The 18414-nt window shown below is 40.4% G+C and overlaps 1 protein-coding gene across 13 annotated transcripts in view; it reads left to right on the plus strand.

The window, feature by feature from the left end:
- Nucleotides 1-18414, plus strand: part of CCDC178 (coiled-coil domain containing 178) — a 144490-nt gene that overhangs the window by 123904 nt on the left and 2172 nt on the right. For all 13 annotated transcript variants that reach the window (XR_013988848.1, XM_081014416.1, XM_081014425.1 and 10 more), the window contains one exon: nucleotides 10244-10378. Coding sequence is in view for 12 of the 13 variants with exons in the window: in XM_081014416.1 (XP_080870542.1) it covers nucleotides 10244-10378 (135 nt within the window). In the remaining variant the exon portion in view is untranslated. Of the gene's footprint in view, nucleotides 1-10243; nucleotides 10379-18414 lie in introns of those variants that run through there.

The following is an 18414-nucleotide window of genomic DNA, read 5'->3' on the forward strand; positions in this document are numbered from 1 at the left end:
GGGGTGAGCTCCTGTTCAGTTCCAGCTCCTGCCCACCTAGCAGTTCAAAAGCACGTCAAAGTGCAAGTAGATAAATAGGTACCGCACCAGCGGGAAGGTAAACAGCATTTCCATGCGCTGCTGTGGTTCGCCAGAAGTGGCTTAGTCATGCTGGCCACATGACCCAGAAGCTGTCTGCAGACAAACGCCGGCTCCCTCAGCCTATAGAGCGAGATGACTACGCAACTCCAGAGTCATCTGCGACTGGACCTAATGGTCAGGGGTACCTTTACCTTTAACAGAGCAATCAACCCCCAAGTGGTGGTGTCCCTCTGTCCAGTTCCATTGGGCTATACCAGACTTTCCCTGCAGGAGGCTTCAACTGCCACAAAGGTCCCTGCAGAGCCTGCTGAAATTGTGGGAAGGTGGAAACTAATGCTGATGGCATCCCCATCAGTGGTTACCAGCAGAACGCCCCATAGGGTATTTTGTTGCAAGGAGTGCAACTGGGCCGGATGATTGTAAGGCATTCCAGCCACTGGTGATGTGCCCAATCCAAGTTTCTCAGTTGCACCAGCCTGGAGCTCATGCACAAAATATGGGACACACACACACAAACCCCTTCCTTGCACTGTGGCCAGTGTAAGTAGTGATGGTTCAGATGTGGCCGTGACTCTGCCATTCCACCCTGCTTCTCCCAGCCAAAATTAGGATTACTTCCTAATATGGTATAGGGATGCATCCTAAGGCTTTGTTGACATGTATAAGATTGATAACTCCTTAAAATACAACCCTAGTCAACAACTGATTATGGTAGAAGGCCACACTGTGAAAGGATAGAAAGGATGTTGGGCCAAATCTCCAAATTCCATTCCCTCAGATACTGCCAAACCCTATTGCTACATTCCTCCACACCCATTTTTTCCTCTTGTTTCAATGTGAGGGCAAAACTGTTCCCTTTAGAACACAGACTTGGCCCAAGGGCCTCATTGGTAATTACTCATTGATAATCCTTAAGGATTACTAGTTGGTAATCCTTGAAATACAGTATTATAATAAAAAGTACAGCATGATTTCCTATCATATCATTTTATTTTATTCATCTAACTAAAAACAATAAATGTGTTTGTTGTTTATTTATTCTTTATTGTTTTATTTGTCCCCAGATTATGGCTTTACTGTATTGGGCAGGATTTACCTAACCAGCCCTGTCAATGGAAGCCTTGCCCAAGGACTTCTTCTTGCGCAATCGGGCTTTCCCTCTTCTCTTTCTCTGTGCACCTCTAGCCTGAAATTGTCTTTGGGAGGTCAGGAGAACCCCCTGAACAGCATGAGTGAAGGGGAGAGGCAGTATTTTTCCACCTGGCAAGCTGAAATGCTTGTGCAGATGGAATGGTTGTAAGAATATGGCATTGCATTCAACCCAATATGTTTTTAGAAATTTACATTAGGAATTGCATTCACCTAGAAACCAAAATATGACTGGTTACGATTCCAGCAAGCTGATATTATATATAACCGGAAACTCTATCACTATGGATTTATTTAGCTTTAAAATAAGAGTTTTCGGTTTGGAAAAGAATGTAATCTATTAGAAGGGAACATTTATAAAATGAGATTAATCCATGATCTTCTGTCAGTGCTATACAACCTACAGATTAGCATGAAAATAGAATTGTGATCTACTATACGAGCTTGTCAGAAGGAAGGAAGCACTAGTGTCAGGGGAAAATTGTGTTTTAGAAAAATGCAAAATGAGGATATATTAAGGGAAGATTGGAAGCAATCACAAAAAACCATCAGAGTTTTAAGAATATTCAGAAAACCATATGGAAAGACGGAGGATATGAGTGTGTAGAGTAATGAACTATCTAAATGTTGAGAATCATAAAAGCTAAGAGTGACCAAACAATGTATTTCTGTAGCATATGGGGAATCTTTTTCAAACCAAAAACTGCATTACCAGTGATGGCTGGTGCCCATTGAGACCTGTAGGGCAGAAGGCAGGGATATCAACAGTTGGTGGAGCCAGAGCCAATGACAGGCAAAGATAACCAATTGCCATTATCCTCTCGGATGAGTTCTGTAAGGGTATCACTGTGACGGAGGACATGAGTAATGTGCTGCTTCCTCCTCCTTCCACAGCCTACCTGAATTCTAAGTTTGAAGGAAGAACCCTTTTGACATAGGAGTTCCATTAAGACAGTCCACCTGCTGCCAGGTTTATACACCTATGTTGAGTGGTGGAGGAAATAGGTGAAACTGCTTAATTGACTCTGATGATGACAACCCTTCAATGCCATTATCCTCATCTACTTCCTAAACCTCCAGCCTTCCTAAATATTTCTAAACCCAGGGACGTCAATAATATCTGGGCTACACTCTGAGTAAGCACTAGACTGAAGGAACTAGGTTTGAATTAAAAGGGGTGAAATAGCACTATTAGCTATTATTAATGCAATATCTCTGCATCATCCTACCCAGCAGCCCAGTATGTGTTGAACAGAAGAGGTATGGATAGGACGCTCACAGGAAAGATGGTTGCTTATTGCCTTGACATCTGATGGGAGGTCGTTCCACAGGGCAGGCCCCACTAATGAGAAGGCCCTCTGTCTGGTTCCCTGTAACCTCACTTTTCACAATGAGGGAACTGCCAGAAGGCCCTCAGCGTTGGATCTCAGTGTCTGGGCTGAATGTTGGGGGTGGAGCATATATATATCCTTCAGGTATACAGGACTGAGGCCGCTTAGGTCTTTAAAGGTCAGCACCAACACTTTGAATTGTGCTCGAATACGTACTGGGACCCAATGCAGATCTCTCAGGACCGGTGTTATATGGTCTCAGCAGCCACTCCCAGTCACCAGTCTAGCTGCCGCATTCTGGATTAATTGCAGTTTCCGAGACACCCTCAAAGGTAGCCCCACGTAGAGCGCATTGCAGTAGTCCAAGAGGGAGATAACTAGAGCATGCACCACTCTGACGAGACAGTCTGCGGGCAGGTAGGGTCTCAGCCTGCGTACCAGATGGAGCTGGTAGACAGTGGTGAAGCTGCTTGCTCTGCTACTGGGGGCAGAGAGCAGGCGGGGTGGGGCTGGCACCCCTGGGGGCGTGACATGTGCCCGGGGGGGTGATGCATATCCTGGGGGAGTGGTACGCTGCCCGCAAGGGCATGGCGCGCGTTCTGGGGGTGTAACACTGCCTGTGGGGGCATGGTGCCCAGCACGTGGGGCGGTGGGCAACGCGTGTCCAGGGGGGGTGCCGCAATGGCACCCTACTGGAATAGTGGTGCCGGGGCGGTCCGCTCCCTCCGCACTCCCATTCCTCTGCCAGTGCTGGTAGACAGCTGCCCTGGACACAGAACTGACCTGCTCTTTCATGGACAGCTATGCAATCCTAGTGCCATGCCTGGTTGAAAAGTAGAACTGCAAGAGTCTCAGTGTGGAAAGGAGGACCGAGTAAATGTCTCTGTGAAAGGAAACATTATTATAGTTTTCTTGTCCTCTTTCTTTCTGTCATAATACCAAGGCTGGGATCCCTACAGTTGGAACAAATCAGTGGCGGACGTTGCGGTCTCAAATTTCAGTGGCAGCCTTCACAACACCAAAATTCAGTGCCCCCTCCTTTTGCCTTCCATTTTACATCATAGTTGCAACACCCCCAAGGCTCCACACCCAGTGCAACAAACTGGTTACAGTCCCCTAAATCTGTCCCTGAACAGATGTTAGAGTGATCATCAAATAAGTTTGGGAATGCACAAAACTGAGAATTCTTGGGAAAAGGATATCAATATTAAAGGCTTCTTAGTCATTGTGTCTTTCTGCCAGATTTGGAGTTTGGAAAGATATCATAATAATGAACCAGATTAACTCCACAAGATATCATTCAAGGGAGGATGTTCATTTGTATACATGTAGGATGTACACATGTGGCTTTTTGTGTATGTAGTTACGTACCTCTGTTATGTTTGTCTATAAAATAGAAGTAAATTATTGTTGTTTAGCTGTCAATTTAATATCTGTGAATATATATATCATTGTTTTTAAGACATAATTTTGCTAAATTTAACCTTCCTTGTTAATATAATTGTAATACCTGAGTAGACGGTGTCTTGCGTGCTTTGGTGTGATTTTGATAATATTGAATACCATATTTGTTCAACTAATTACTACAATATCTTATTGATTTTCAACATCCTGCTTTATTTCTAACACATTTTGATTTTGTAAATGGTACACATCCCTAAAATTAGATACCACAGTGCATTAAATTATAATTTCTTTTCTACTGTGAGATGTTTATCATTTTGATTTTGGAAGTACTTGTACCTCACAATAAGAATAGATTAAATAGATGATTGCTCTCCATTGCAGACTAATTAGCTGACCGTGACAAAGAAATCTGCTGAATTTTCTTTGGAGGAATGAATATAAATGAAATTAAATTTGTCACTGGTTTAAATTGTATTATTCATCTGTGTTCTATTTTCATTCTGTCCTAATCCAGGGATAAGAGATAGAATCCTGATTTTTCTCTGATATTTCATTATTGTAAAATTGAGATATAAGGCACACTTACTTTCTGACCCACTTAGCATTTCAGCGAGTAAAAAAAAAGGAGTGTATTGTCATCACTGCACATATTGGGATTCCTAACTCTACCCCCATTATTCAGCACCTAGGCTGCAGGACTGATAAACAGCTATTCATTAGCTACACTTGGTCCCCACTGTTACTTATCGTTTTATTCCCTCTTGTTTTCAGGTTCCCAAAGATCTGGGGCTGAATGGAAGTTTCAGTGTCATTACATTACTTATTCATTACATACTAAAAGACTACACTTCGCACATGAAGCATCTCAGTGCATGTTTTATGCCAGTACTAGAGCACTTGCTTGGTATGCAAAAGTCCATGTTCAGTTCCTGGCCTATCTTGTTTGGACTAGAAAAAGTTCCAGTCCAAAATTGTGAGGAGGCAAAACCAGTTAATGTAGTCAACACTGAGCTAGATTGGCCAACTAACATTGGGCGCACTAGTTATTTTTGCAGATCCATGTATATTTCAGTGCCTACAGCTATAGGATAAGTCTTTATAAGAGATACATTTTTAATAATAGTAGCTAGATTTGACAACAAACTATATTCAAGCAAATTTTGTGTACCAACTCTCTTAATCTTTACAAAATTGTATCGGAGATAGAACCTGATAATAATGATAAACAAGAAGGAGACTTGAATAGGACATTTACTAGCAAATATATATTTGCAAGACAGAACAAGGCTCTTCTGCTTATGTTAATTTTAGAGCGGATTCCAAGTCAGGTTTCTTTAAAGTCTTAGTAAATAGATGTATCATGGTCCAAACTGGGGGGGGGGGGGGGTAAGCAGATTCCAGGTAACACGGGGACATTAATTAATTAACCAGTCTAATATTTGCAACCATCCTCTCACTTCCTTATTATTCACAATATTTAATTATTTCAGATATTCCATGAAAACAATAATGCCCTTATGTAAGTGACCTGCCTTTTACAAGTGGTATGAGCCCCATAGGACACCCAGTGCCTGAGTGTAGGTAGGAATGAACACATGGAGGAAAGAACTGAGGGAGAAAATACCTTTGGCTTTGCCCGCTTGGTCGCCTTTTTCTTGCATGTAACCACATTCCTTACGATGTTTCAAATGAAATTTCTGAATCCACCAAAGGGGGTGGAAAGCTCTTAGAACTGTATTTGGTTTTTATATAAATGCCAGTGAACTAAACATGGGATTTTCAACAAGGAAGTGTAGCTGGTCATGGGGCAAGTCAAAACTGGCCACCTTACTTTCTAGGAGTACCTTCAGTCACTTTCTTACTGTGCTCTTAACAATTTAGACATTTGTGATTCAAGTAAAACCTAATCAGAAGTACTATCAACCCACACAATGTGGGCAGTGTGAGGAACAGTACCACATTTAGGATGGTGTGAGCAGTTCCCTCACACAGTGCGCCAAGCCAAAGGGGCACAAAGTAGTAGTAGTAGTAGTAGTAGTAGTAGTAGTAGTAGTAATACCTGTCTTTATACAGGTACCTACTGAGAAGATCCATAAAAAAGCAATTGTACCAAAATGAATTATTGTGAAAATAAGAAATGAGGGGGGGGGCACCAAATGTCCTTGCTCGGGGCGCAATATTACCAAAGTCCACCCCGGTGAGGAATTATTCTTCTTATCAAGTCAGCAGTCGCCTTTTCATTTAAAGTTTCATGTATGATTTTAAGAGCATTAAATCATATAATAAGAAACTGAATTTCTAGATCTTAAAGTATTTCTTCATGTTGTATAATTATTTTATATTACTACACTTCTCAAAGCATTCTAAGTTCAACCACAGTTATAGGGACTAAAATGCTGTTTTCCCTCACTACTGCCATTGGCTTTTCATCATTACAAAAGTATGTACAGGTTGCTGACAAAAGAGCTTTATTTAAATGAGCTGTAAAATCTTTAACAACAATTCTAAGTGGAACAGGTTTAATAATAAAGAGATATCTTTTTACCTATGCACTTTGAGTATTAGAAGATAAATATTAGCTACATTTTGCTCATAATTCTGCCATTCTTGCTTGCCTTGCCAAAACCTGTAGAGTTGTTTTGTCAGTGTTTGAGTTATAACAATGAATTGTACTGACACGGCTTATATCATTTACTTAGTATGCAACATCTCATTGCATTATTAAATTAATATGGCACATGTAGGATTATCTAATATGTTTAATTATTATTTTGGAGAGAAAAGGGCAGATTTAGAAAGATCAACATTTTCTGCCTGGTTTTTTAACCCCTAATTCTTCAACAATCCTCAACGGATTTGGTTTCAACGGAAACCAACATTAAAAATCTACCGTATTTTTCGCCCTATAGGACGCACTTTTTCCCCTCCAAAAATGAAGGGGAAATGTGTGTGCGTCCTATGGGGCGAATGCAGGCTTTCCCGGGCTTCCTGCAGCTCTGCGCCACCCTCCGGATCCCGGCGTGAAGCCGCGCGGGGCTCCGGAGGGTAGCGCAGAGCTGCTTGCGCTCCCGGGCTTCCTGCAGCTCTGCGCCACCCTCCGGATCCCAACGCGAAGCCGCGCGGGGCTCCGGAGGGTGGCACAGAGCTGCCTGCATTCTGAAGCCTGGTGCGTGCTGAAGAGCGCGCCCGGGCTTCGCACACCTCTCCGCAAGCCTGGGGAGACCAGTGCGGCTCCCTAGGCTTGCGGATAGCAGGCTGTTCTGGGGGCTGTGTTTGGGGGAAGCTCGGGCTACCCCCGCGCCTGCCCCGTGCCGGGGGGGGGGAATATTTTTTTTTTCTTTATTTCCCCCCCCCCAAAAAAAATTAGGTGCGTCCTATGGGGCGGTGCGTCCTATGGGGCGAAAAATACGGTAACTCGATGCGCACACCTAAAAATGCTCTTTGGGCCTAGTCAATGAAAGCAAATGGTGCCAATTAGCTAAATGCTCTGTTGTGGAAAACGCCAACTTCCAATGTGGCAATTTCATAAAACTTGGCTAGAACAAGTAAAGGATATATGACGGACCCAAGACCCAGGAAATAACATAAACATGGAGAGGAGGGAGAAATTATGAAGAAAAGATCATAAACTTTCTCTGAATATGGATATAAGACAGAATTGTTTCAAAGATATGACATGATGGCATCAAACTTCTGTAATTATCAGAGCCAGTATGTTATTGGCTCAAAACTGGAAAGTTGCATTACTCACTCCCTGGAAATAATGGCTTAACAAATTTTGGGATTTACAGTGGTACCTCGGGTTAAGTACTTAATTCGTTCCAGAGGTCCGCACTTAACCGGAAACTGTTCTTAACCTGAAGCACCACTTTAGCTAATGGGGACTTCCGCTGCTGCCACGCCGCTGGAGCACGATTTCTGTTCTCATCCTGAAGCAAAGTTCTTAACCTGAAGCACTATTTCTGGGTTAGCAGAGTCTGTAACCTGAAGCGTATGTAACCTGAAGCGTATGTAACCCGAGGTACCACTGTAACTATAACAGCAAAAATAATGACTTATCTTAGAGCAAGAATTGTTAATAAATATAGAAATAATTTCTGGTAAAACTGATTGCCCTTTATACAATATTATCAAGAAAATACAAAATAAAAGTAGGTTTTGATTTATTTTAGAAAAAATGTATTTTTGTCTTGATTCTTATTTATTTATTCTTATTTGTATTATAACATTATGATTTGAAGTAATATTTTTTGATCAGAGTTTTTATTATTGGTAATAATTGTCAAATAATTCAATAAATAAACACAACAACTGGAAAAACCTAGAAGTAAGACATGGGTTGGCTTAGTGTTAAGTTTAAACTCTGTCTTGTGGTTTGTCTTGCCCCAAACAAACACAAGATGTAACCATGGTTGGTTGGTTTTTTTATTTATTCTGATTTGTTTGTACGTAACAGACCATGAGCCCAGGTTTGCATGTATTGCAAAACCAAACTATAGCTTAGCTCTGGGTAGCAGTGCAGCAGCAGGGCCAGGAGACAAGCAAAAAACCACACTTTTCTCTCTAGGCACCAGCACACTTGCCTGTTCACAGTAAAACCATGGTTTAGCTTACCATTGCATGTGAATGAGGCCCATGTGAAATATTGAAATATTAATTTTCAGCATTATAGCTGGTGTTTTGTATAGATTTTCAAAGATGGTATTGAAGACAGGGGAAATTATGTGTTTCTCAACTCCCTTGAGAAACAAAATGAAAATGAGATTTGGACACGGTACAATGTATTGGTCGCCAAAGAACGCTTCCTTTCTCTGATATAAAGACATTTTTATTCATGCATTCATTGTGGTATTGATCTCAATAGGTTTGAAAACTTCCATAGATACATTATACCATTGTTTTAATGTGGTTGACAACCATGCTCAGAAAGGTTGTGTACTGACAATAGTGATTGACATTTTACTGAGAGTACTGTAGCATGACTAAATAAAAATGCAGCTTTAAAAACTCTTTGATATAATTGGTTCCCATTAGCCATTTTCTACATTAGCAGTGTTTTCCTCTCCTGCAACAAACAAATGTGGCCAGGATCCTACCAGTATCTCCTGTGGATTTGGACATGCACAGTGATACTTTTTACTTCTTACTTTTCTTTGAACTGATAGATCCTTATACAATATTGTAAACTGCTCTTGAAAGTTTTCCTGTGTTTCAAATGCGACTCAGAAGTTTCATGTGTGGAAACTGTTGTCAAGCCCCTTTGGGCACATGGACTTAATTACTATCCTGGATATAGAGAGGGAGGGGGTTTAAATGTTAGCTATTAAGGTAATATGTTTGCATCTATTCATCTGAGCTGCATGTAAAACTACTGTGCCAGATTTATTTCTTATTTATTCCCAAATTTAGAAGAACTGTAATATAAACAAAAATTGGTTAATAATGTGTCTGCAATACGTTTAAAACTCATTTAATATTCTTTGTCAAAGTGATTTTTGCAGTTAGAAAGATATGTAAGAAAACCAGGGTAAGCCCACACTTGTGATTCTCTTTATACATTATATTGTAACATCTGTGTAAATGTGCATGTGCAGATATAGATATATAGATATGGTAGTGTCACATTCAGCTGCTGCCTTAACTGCAATTTAGTGCAGTTAGATGCTTTCATGTCACATGGTTATAGCTAGGTAGATTAATAGGGAGTTCTATCTGGAAATTTCTTTCCTGTTATTGTTCTCCCTCAGCTGCTGATGGTGAAGTTAATTCTCTTTAGTTTTGTCATGCTCTGGAGCACACATTGCCAAGCTATGATAAGCTTTACAAGGAAAAATGAGCCACAGTGTCCATCAAAGTCTTAAACTTGCATTTTAAACTTTGGCCTGACCTGATGTGCCATTCAAAATGCTTCAAAAGATTATTTTTTTAAGAAAGGTTCAATATGTCCCGAGGCTATCGGTTTTGAGTTAAACTGGGTGAAGTAGAAATATTTTACTCATCAGCTTTGCAGTCACAGAGTTTGCCTCAGCTAGAACAAAACTGCTGAGGCATTTAGAGAAAATTAACCCCCCATCCTGGCAGCCAGATGTGACTGGTTTCTGATGAATGCACATGAGTGGGCTGAAAAATCAAGAGACTGTGAAATTCCTGTCAGGTCCGTACAGTGCAGAATGGGCTATTGACTGCTTTCTATATTTCCCTCCATCATTCTTCTTGAACACTGCCATTAATTTCCTCTCCCACTCTGACTTATTTTTTCCCCTTTCCTCTTTTAGCTCTCTCGGCTGCAAAGGAAGCTGCACAGGGTATTGGTGGAGTACTTCAAACAGCGAGCCGTCTATAGCCAAGCTGGGCTGGCGAAGTTCCAGGCAGCCTCTCATGAGAATTTTCAGAAAATATTAGCTGTGCAGGTAGGTGATTGCAGGGAAGTAGGAAAGATCATTCTGATCTAGATTGAAAAGCAAATGATGGGTAGTGTGATGAAGCATTAAAACCATATCCCATCAGAGTTTTGTAAATTTTTAACCTCTTTAATAAACTGAAATTGCATGAAGGATGAATCCAGTAGGCTAGCATATGTACCACAGATAGATATTTTCTTTAAAAGAGAAAGTTGAATTTTGTTCTCGGAAGCCTTTACAATGATCATTATACAAATACATTTATTTTTAACCATTGAAAAACAGGCATTAACAGTGCAGCTAAAATATTTTAGAACACACTATAGCACATTCCTTTCTTTACCTCTTATTGACACAGAAAGCAACACTTTTGATTTTTCACATTTTATTCCTCTAAAGAAAAAGGAGCATAGATTACCCATTTACTGTAGCTAAAGATCATCACTTTACATATTCTGAGGGGTAATAGCATCACAGAAATTAAGGAATCCTGCTGTCATGGACACAAGGCCCAATCTGATTAAGCCAACATTATTCTTACCTTCAGACCCAGACCTGGACACCTCACAATAAGAGCCAAACTAAATGTGACAGACTGCCATGTGTAGTCCCCCCTTTTTTTCCTTCACAGAATGTGGGCATAGAAATAAGGGGACTTCTTAACATTTCTCCCTCTAGCAGATTTTCCAATAACAGTTGTTCCATCCCAAACTGCTTTCTCTCCTATCACCCACATCATAGAATCATAGAATTGTAGAGATGGAAGGGACCCCAAGAGTCATCTAATCCAACCACCTGCAATGCAGGAATATCAACAAAAGCATCCATGAGAGATAGACATCCAATCTCCAAGGAAGGAGAGTCTACCACCTTCTGAGAGAGTCTGTTCCCCTGTCAAACAGATTTAGCTGTCAGAAAGTTATTTCGATGTTTAGTCAAAGTCTCCTTTCATGTAACTTGAATCCATTGGTTCAGGCCCTACCCTCCAGAGCATGAGAGAACAAGCTTGCTTCATCTTCCATGTGACAGCCCTTTCGATATTTGAAGATGGCTATCATATCTCCTCTCCACCTCCTTTTTTCCAGGCTAAACATACCCCATTCCCTCAACTATTATCATAAGGCTTGGTTTCCAGACCCCTGATTATCTTGGTTGTCTTCCTCTGCACATATCCCAGCTGATCAATATCCTTCTTAGATTGTGGCACCCAGAACTGGACACAGTATTCCAGGTGTGGTCTGACCAAGGCAGAATAGAGCCGTACTCTTACTTCCCTTGATCGGGAAACTATACTTCTGTTGATGTAACCTAGAATAGCATTAGGGTTTTTTTTGCTGCTGCACCACACTATTGACTCATGTTAAGCTTGTGGTCTCGTAAGACCCCTAGATCCTTTTCACATGTACTACTGGCAGTCCAGGTACCCCCCCCCATCTTATATTTGTGCAGTTGGTTCTTCCTGCCTAAGTGTAGAACCTGCATTTGTCCCTACTGAAATTCTCTCAACAGGGACAGCAATCCACAATGGGTAATGACTACTGAGAAGGCATTTGCATTGACTACAGACTCTTCATGTTATGTTTCCCAATCATGTGTCATATTGTTTAACCGATCCTGGTTTCAGAATTATGTGCTAACTCTGCCCCAAAGTGGGTAGCAGCCAATAATAAGCTATTGTTGTTGTTTATATTCGCCTGTCTCGGGAGACAATGGAAGAGATGCACTTCAGGGTGAAGTCAAACCGTTGGAGAGTTATAGCACCTGCTGTGGCTGTAGAGACTGGTATGAGAGAGAGATGTTTTGTTGCATGCGGGGCAGATTAAGGCATCCAGTTCTGTTGCCACAGGTACACCATGACATGTCTTTTCTCTGCACTCCTCCCAGAGATCATTCTTCCTCTGGTCACTCCTATGGATACACAACCTGACTGTCTCCAGGTACTGCAATCATCTGAAAGGGATTCCCACACATGTTGCCAGCCTTCATGATATATTTGCAGACATCTTTGTAATGCAGCGTTGATCTGCCAGTAGGCCTAGTGCCTGAAGCCAGTTCTCCATAGAGCACGTCCTTGGGGATCCTGCAATCTCCCATTCTCCCATTCTGTGGACATTGCCACAGAAGCCTGGTAGCTCCATGTGGCACGAACACGAACAACTAAGTCCAGCTGGTGCCAGTGGATGTCTCTGGGACACTCACTGTTTTCCCTTGGTAGAGAAGAACATGTTTGTGATGCAAGTTAGCAGACTTATTTTTTATTAAATAATTTGTCCTTGAAAGAAAGAGGAGTGGTAGTACCCCTGGTTTAGCACTATTAAACCTACTGCCACAGACTTTAGTTGTAGTCTCGTAATCCAATGCCAGAGCACATCTTCTAGAGTTAGTGCCCTCTGTGCCCTTGGAAAATGGGACCAGTGTTTACCTGTCTATTGAACAGCCCTTTCATTTATGGTTTCCTTCTTACTTGTCAAGTGATCATCAATTTAACTGCATTTTTTCTCAACAGTTCTTTCACAGGTAATTATAATAGTTCTCTAGGTGGATGATCTTCAAAGCCTCTTTTATTTCTGAAGGTTCAAGTATTATTACAATTGCCGATAACATTCAGTTGCATCTTTTAGACATGCTAATTTTTCAGTTATTGCTTTACTCTCACCTTGCAGGTATATGGAGTATGGTAACACTGGTGTTTTAGTAAGCAGAAACTGGTATTGGCTTTTTATTGGTCCTGCTTTTTGCCATTATTTATAATAATTATTTGGAATGCTGAAGATGAAATTTAGGTACAAATCTTCTGTTTTTATAAATTTCCATTTCCTGTTTAATATGACATATTACAAAATACAAGTTTCACTTCTTAAGGACAACTGTGAATTAATTCCCTGATATTTTGAACTTTAGATCAGATTCTGTGGTTATCTGCAGAGAGCAGTGCTCATACATATTTTCCCTAAACCCAAGACAAGCTTGTAATGTGCTCTGCTCTTATCTCTCTCCCCCACCCCATCCTGATCTCATATTGGTTTTGAAAAAATGAAGGATTGATTGTTCCTTAGCTTCATTTAGTTCCCTTTGTTCAAGCTCTTTATGTTTCTGGCAGTTTGGCATGTATGCACAACAGTGACAAATACTCTACAGATACTGGGATCTAGTGTTAGTTCTCTTATGCTCTCTGGAGACCAGAGGCCTATCTCATGGATGCCATCTTCAGTTCCATGATGGAAGAAAACTTAGATATAAGTGCAAAAAAGAAATATAAAATAATAAATAAATGTACTTGTTTATGTTCTCGGGTATGTAAATCCAATCAGCATCACTGGGCTTAGGAGAGTGGGAGAGGTGCAGAATCTTGCCTTGTAGACGGCAGCCTGTTCAGAAACCTTGGGTGCAGTAGGTTTGTGAGCATTCTACACATGCAAAAATATTTCTCATTATAACTCCTGTGCATATATAGTAGTATTCCAGTGCTTCTTAGCATGGTATAGCATGTATTAGGCCCTGCTCCTACCAGCATGTATGACTCTTAACAGACAGGGTGGAAGAAACAATCCAAATTATGCAGGAAGCAACCTGCTCAGTGGCATAAATACAACAGATTGCATCTAAAATTATAGACTAATCTTGGCTGCCATTGGATCACTTGATGAAGTACCTTAGCATGACAAAATACTGCAGTTGCAATTGGTACATGTATGTTCAAATGTTTGTCATCAGAACAGCTTATGGGAGTTAAGGCTTCCTTAGATTGCCTTGGCTGTTTGACCAGTCCTTTACCTACCATGCAGTAGAGAGAGAGATAAATTTGACTGTTCCATTCACATTTCCTTAAATGTAGCAAGATTCATTAAACTATATGAAGTTTAGTGAATTGCAAGAGCCAGCCAAAATGCTGCTGTTGATTTGCTTGAGTGCCTTTTGTGTCTCAGTGTGTCAACTTGGTGGTGCTGTGCAAACAGGGAAATCCTTTGTTCAGGCTTGTTACTGCTTAAAATCCTAGCTAGTTGCCTAATGCTCTCTCTTAGCACTTTGCTGCTACTGTTCTACGATGGCACTTTGGAGCCATTCACAGAATTTGTCCACTTCTGGGTTATGGTCTTTTCTTGTCTTGGCTTCAGCCATCTGATCCTCCTTGAGGGGAAACCTACTGCAGCGTTGCTTCATTCCCTATCTCTTAAAGCATGCCCTCAGCTTGCCTGGCAGCTTTCTGAACATTGCTGCTCCCTATTCAAGGTAAACATAGCCTGGTCTCAGCAGCCAGACTGTTATTTCCCTAGACCACGGCAATGCTAACTTCACACTCCAATTCCTGATTCCCTCTATTTATAGTCTGAATTCTAACCTCTTATTCCTCAGGTGACCCACATCCTCTATTACTAGCTTCACCTAGGTTAGTGCCAACCCAGCATGCCAGAGACCTAATCTTTTAAGTCACTCTGGTTCAAAGGGGTCTCAGTTGTGCTATATATACAAAGCACTTCTTAGAGCCTCTCAGATGGGAATCTGGAATGCCTCTAACAGATAACAAGGTTTTCCTTATTTAAAAAATATTGCATATTCATATCAGTATCCATAAACCTTTGGACTTCTATGAAGACAGAAATCTTGGAGGGAGAGAGTCCTTATCCAAATTGAACTTAGGTGGTGGTTTGAATTGGATACAAGGTGGTAATCATGTGAGACCCAAACAGTAAAATTAACAGAATGTAACTGGTTCTAATGTCATTAGACTATTTGACCTGATTCAGATGTACTGATATGAGTCCAATAAACCAGCCCAGAATATCAAACCAGGATATGATTTGATATCCTGTCTTTGAAGAGAACTCTTAACAATTTCCACATTTGGATGTCCAGTGAAACCATGATTTAACAAACCAGGAAGGTTTACCCAAGCCAGTTGACAAGGGGAGGAGAGAGGCCAGGGGTGAGGAAGGGAACACATAGAGAAACTCAGTCTGGTAAACCAAAATTACAGATGAACTGAACTATAAGGTATTTGTTTTCCCCAGAAGTATCAAAGTTGGAGCATTTTCTATGTTGGAGAGGTGTTGACAATGTTGTGCTCAAACAGATGAGACCTCAGAGCATGGCATATTTATTATTATGTATTTTGGCTAACCAGACTAGAAACCATTTTTAGATCACACCTTTGGAACATTGCCATTAATAATGTGCTATTAATGTTCTGATATTACTGATGTGCTAGGTCACTTCCATGTGGAATTATATTTTAAAATAGATTCAATTCTGTATTGACCATGTAAAACATATTGCTGCAAAAGAAACTGTGGGTTTGTAAGCTGTCAGTGTGCATTTCAAGCCTCTCTTTATTTTTTCAAAGTACCATGTGTGAAACATCAGGAAAATACCACTCGACAGCTTGTAATGCCAAGCTTGCTAACACACTTTAGGCCAATTTAGCCCCTCCTCTTTTAACCTACATCACAGTTTTAAAGATGCAAGGAACCATTTTTGGCAGCTGCCCTGCTTTTATTACTTCCTGAATTAATTGTGTCAGTTTAGCACATCTCCAGGAAAAGATGCTTCTTCCATTGATTATAAACACAGCTACTGAACTCTTAACCATGGCTGCAAAGTAGATTATCTTTTAAAGACACTGGTTTTGAAACTTAGACATTTAATTTAATTATCTTTTCTCAGAAGTGTACAAAGCAGTGAGAAACCTCATGTGAATAACATATTCATAAGACAATGCAGAGATGCATTTTTTGCCACAAACTCACTAATTTTAGCTATAATCACTAGCAATGTTTTTGTTTTACAGACTACTATGATTTGGCAAAAGAATAAAATTGCTTTTAAAGTACAAAAATAATTATGAACCACTTGAAATGTAATGTCTGTGTTTTATTTCTCATCAGAATTCATTAGTGTGTAACATCAATAATTTAGCCCATCATTTGCCAACACTGACTTGGCTCAGTAGTTCAATCATGTAACCCTGTAAACTCACTTTCCATTAAAATGAATGTTGCTGACAAAGGATAACTAAAGAGATACTTCATTTATTAGCTAAAGAGATACTTCATTTATCAACATTTTTAAATTAGGAGTTTGGGACCACAGACACTTAGCTGGATAAAATATTTGAAGGGATCTTTACTATACAACTCAAAATGTATGTGGAATCATAGCGTGTTATTCAAAATGACAAATATATTTTTATTTGTGTAACATGCTTCATAGATAGCATGCTTTTCCAGAGGCAGGCAGAGCCACTTGCAAACAATGATATGACCTACCAGGATGACAGCTTGGTTGTCTTGCACAAAGCAATTATGGTGCAGTGTCTTAATGGAATTAGAACTTCCTTCCTTCCATTTTACTGTAGAGGAATCCATGCTGAAATCAACCCACGCATGACATACTTGTCCTCTGAGTGGCCACCCATGATTCTACCTGGATAGACAGCTTGAAATGGCATGATCCATACTTCACAGCCTGACAATGTGGGTACACAGTGAGGTATTCTGATGACTGGCTTAGCATATGCAAAGAATTGACTTCAACCCACACTCTAACATGTGGTTGGAGTGAATCATTGTTTAATCAAACATTTCTCTAACACTAAACACTAAATGCAAACCAATTTATCCTTCAATTTCTAAACAGTAATTTGAAGCATTAATTTGTAAATTAATTTATCATGAAGTAGGCCTTTCACAATAGCCACTATTTTTATCTACTCCAAATTGAATCTTTATGATTTTTAGATTCCTCATATAGTGGGCCAGTACATACAGAGCTGGAAATTGAGGCATTTAGATGAGGAACCAGGCTATGGGAGAGTCATTGAACTCTATATGGTTCATGTGACTTGGTGCTATATATGAGTTCTTCAGTTGCAATAGTGCATCTACTGGACATACATTGCCTAGAGAGCGCTGTTTCTTTACAACCCATATTTCCCACCAAAGCATTATCAATGAATGGAACAGAAGTTTGTTTGAAGTAATTTGCCCTTGACAGATCTCAAGCTTTTTCAGATATCACAATTTTCTTTTAAGTATATGCAAATAGATCATTTTGTGATTTGTCCTAGTAACGAACCAAGCATGTGTGAAGTTTTTACTTAGACTTCTAAGTGTATTTTCTTTAGTTTTAATAGCTGTAACATGCTAAATTTGCATTTGAACTATTCAGAGGCCAGAAGTTTAATTCACTTTGGCTTATCTCACATTCTACAACCATCCAAAACTAAGAATGGGGCTCTTTTCTCAGACATCAGGGCAGGTTCGTATACTCATGACTACAACACTAAGCAACTAAAGGACTTAATGATTTATCACAGGTCTGACATAAGAGATGGGGCTTTGATAGCAGGCAGCAGCATCTCAAACACATACATTCCACTGCTAATAAACAAGTGATGAGAAATAAAGCCAGGACAATGCATGTCTGAATCAACCCTAAGAGTAAGGCCAATTGGTCTAGATATTAAATCTATTTAAAATCAGATTCATACCTTGTGGATGCCATGTGTCTCAACATACATACAACGGGGAAGTTATTGCACCACTGGACATAGTGTATGGCTCAGGGGAGGCAGAGCAATCTACATGGCAGGTTTCCCAAAAAAGTGGCCTGGTTTACTGTTGTAGCTAAGAAAAGGAAGTGATCTTCTAAAAAATTCAGTGGAATGTGGCGCACTGTAAAGTATACAGCTTGTAAAGTTGTCTGATACATGTGCTGAGCAGGTATGAGCAGTTTGCCACATACTCTGACATTAGCTTGGATACAGAACATTATTCAAGCTAACCTACCACACCTGACCAGAGTTGTCGAGCTCCAGGAGGGCATGGGGGAAAGTATGCCCTGCTGCTCACCAGAGGTTGAGGTCCAGTCTTTGGGGGCTATGCCTTTCTCTTGCCACAGGTGGGGTTTGGCCCACCCAAGGTTGGTGTTCAGATTAGCTGCCCACACGTATAATTTCCACAGCCGATGTTATTAATCACATGTGACCTTAGTAGGTGTCTTAGTGTCTCCTCTCTTTATTCTTGCATCCAGTTACAGTAAGTTTCTTG

The sequence above is a fragment of the Podarcis pityusensis genome (assembly GCF_964106645.2).
Source record: "Podarcis pityusensis genome assembly, chromosome: 7".
Taxonomy (NCBI): Eukaryota; Metazoa; Chordata; class Lepidosauria; order Squamata; family Lacertidae; genus Podarcis; species Podarcis pityusensis.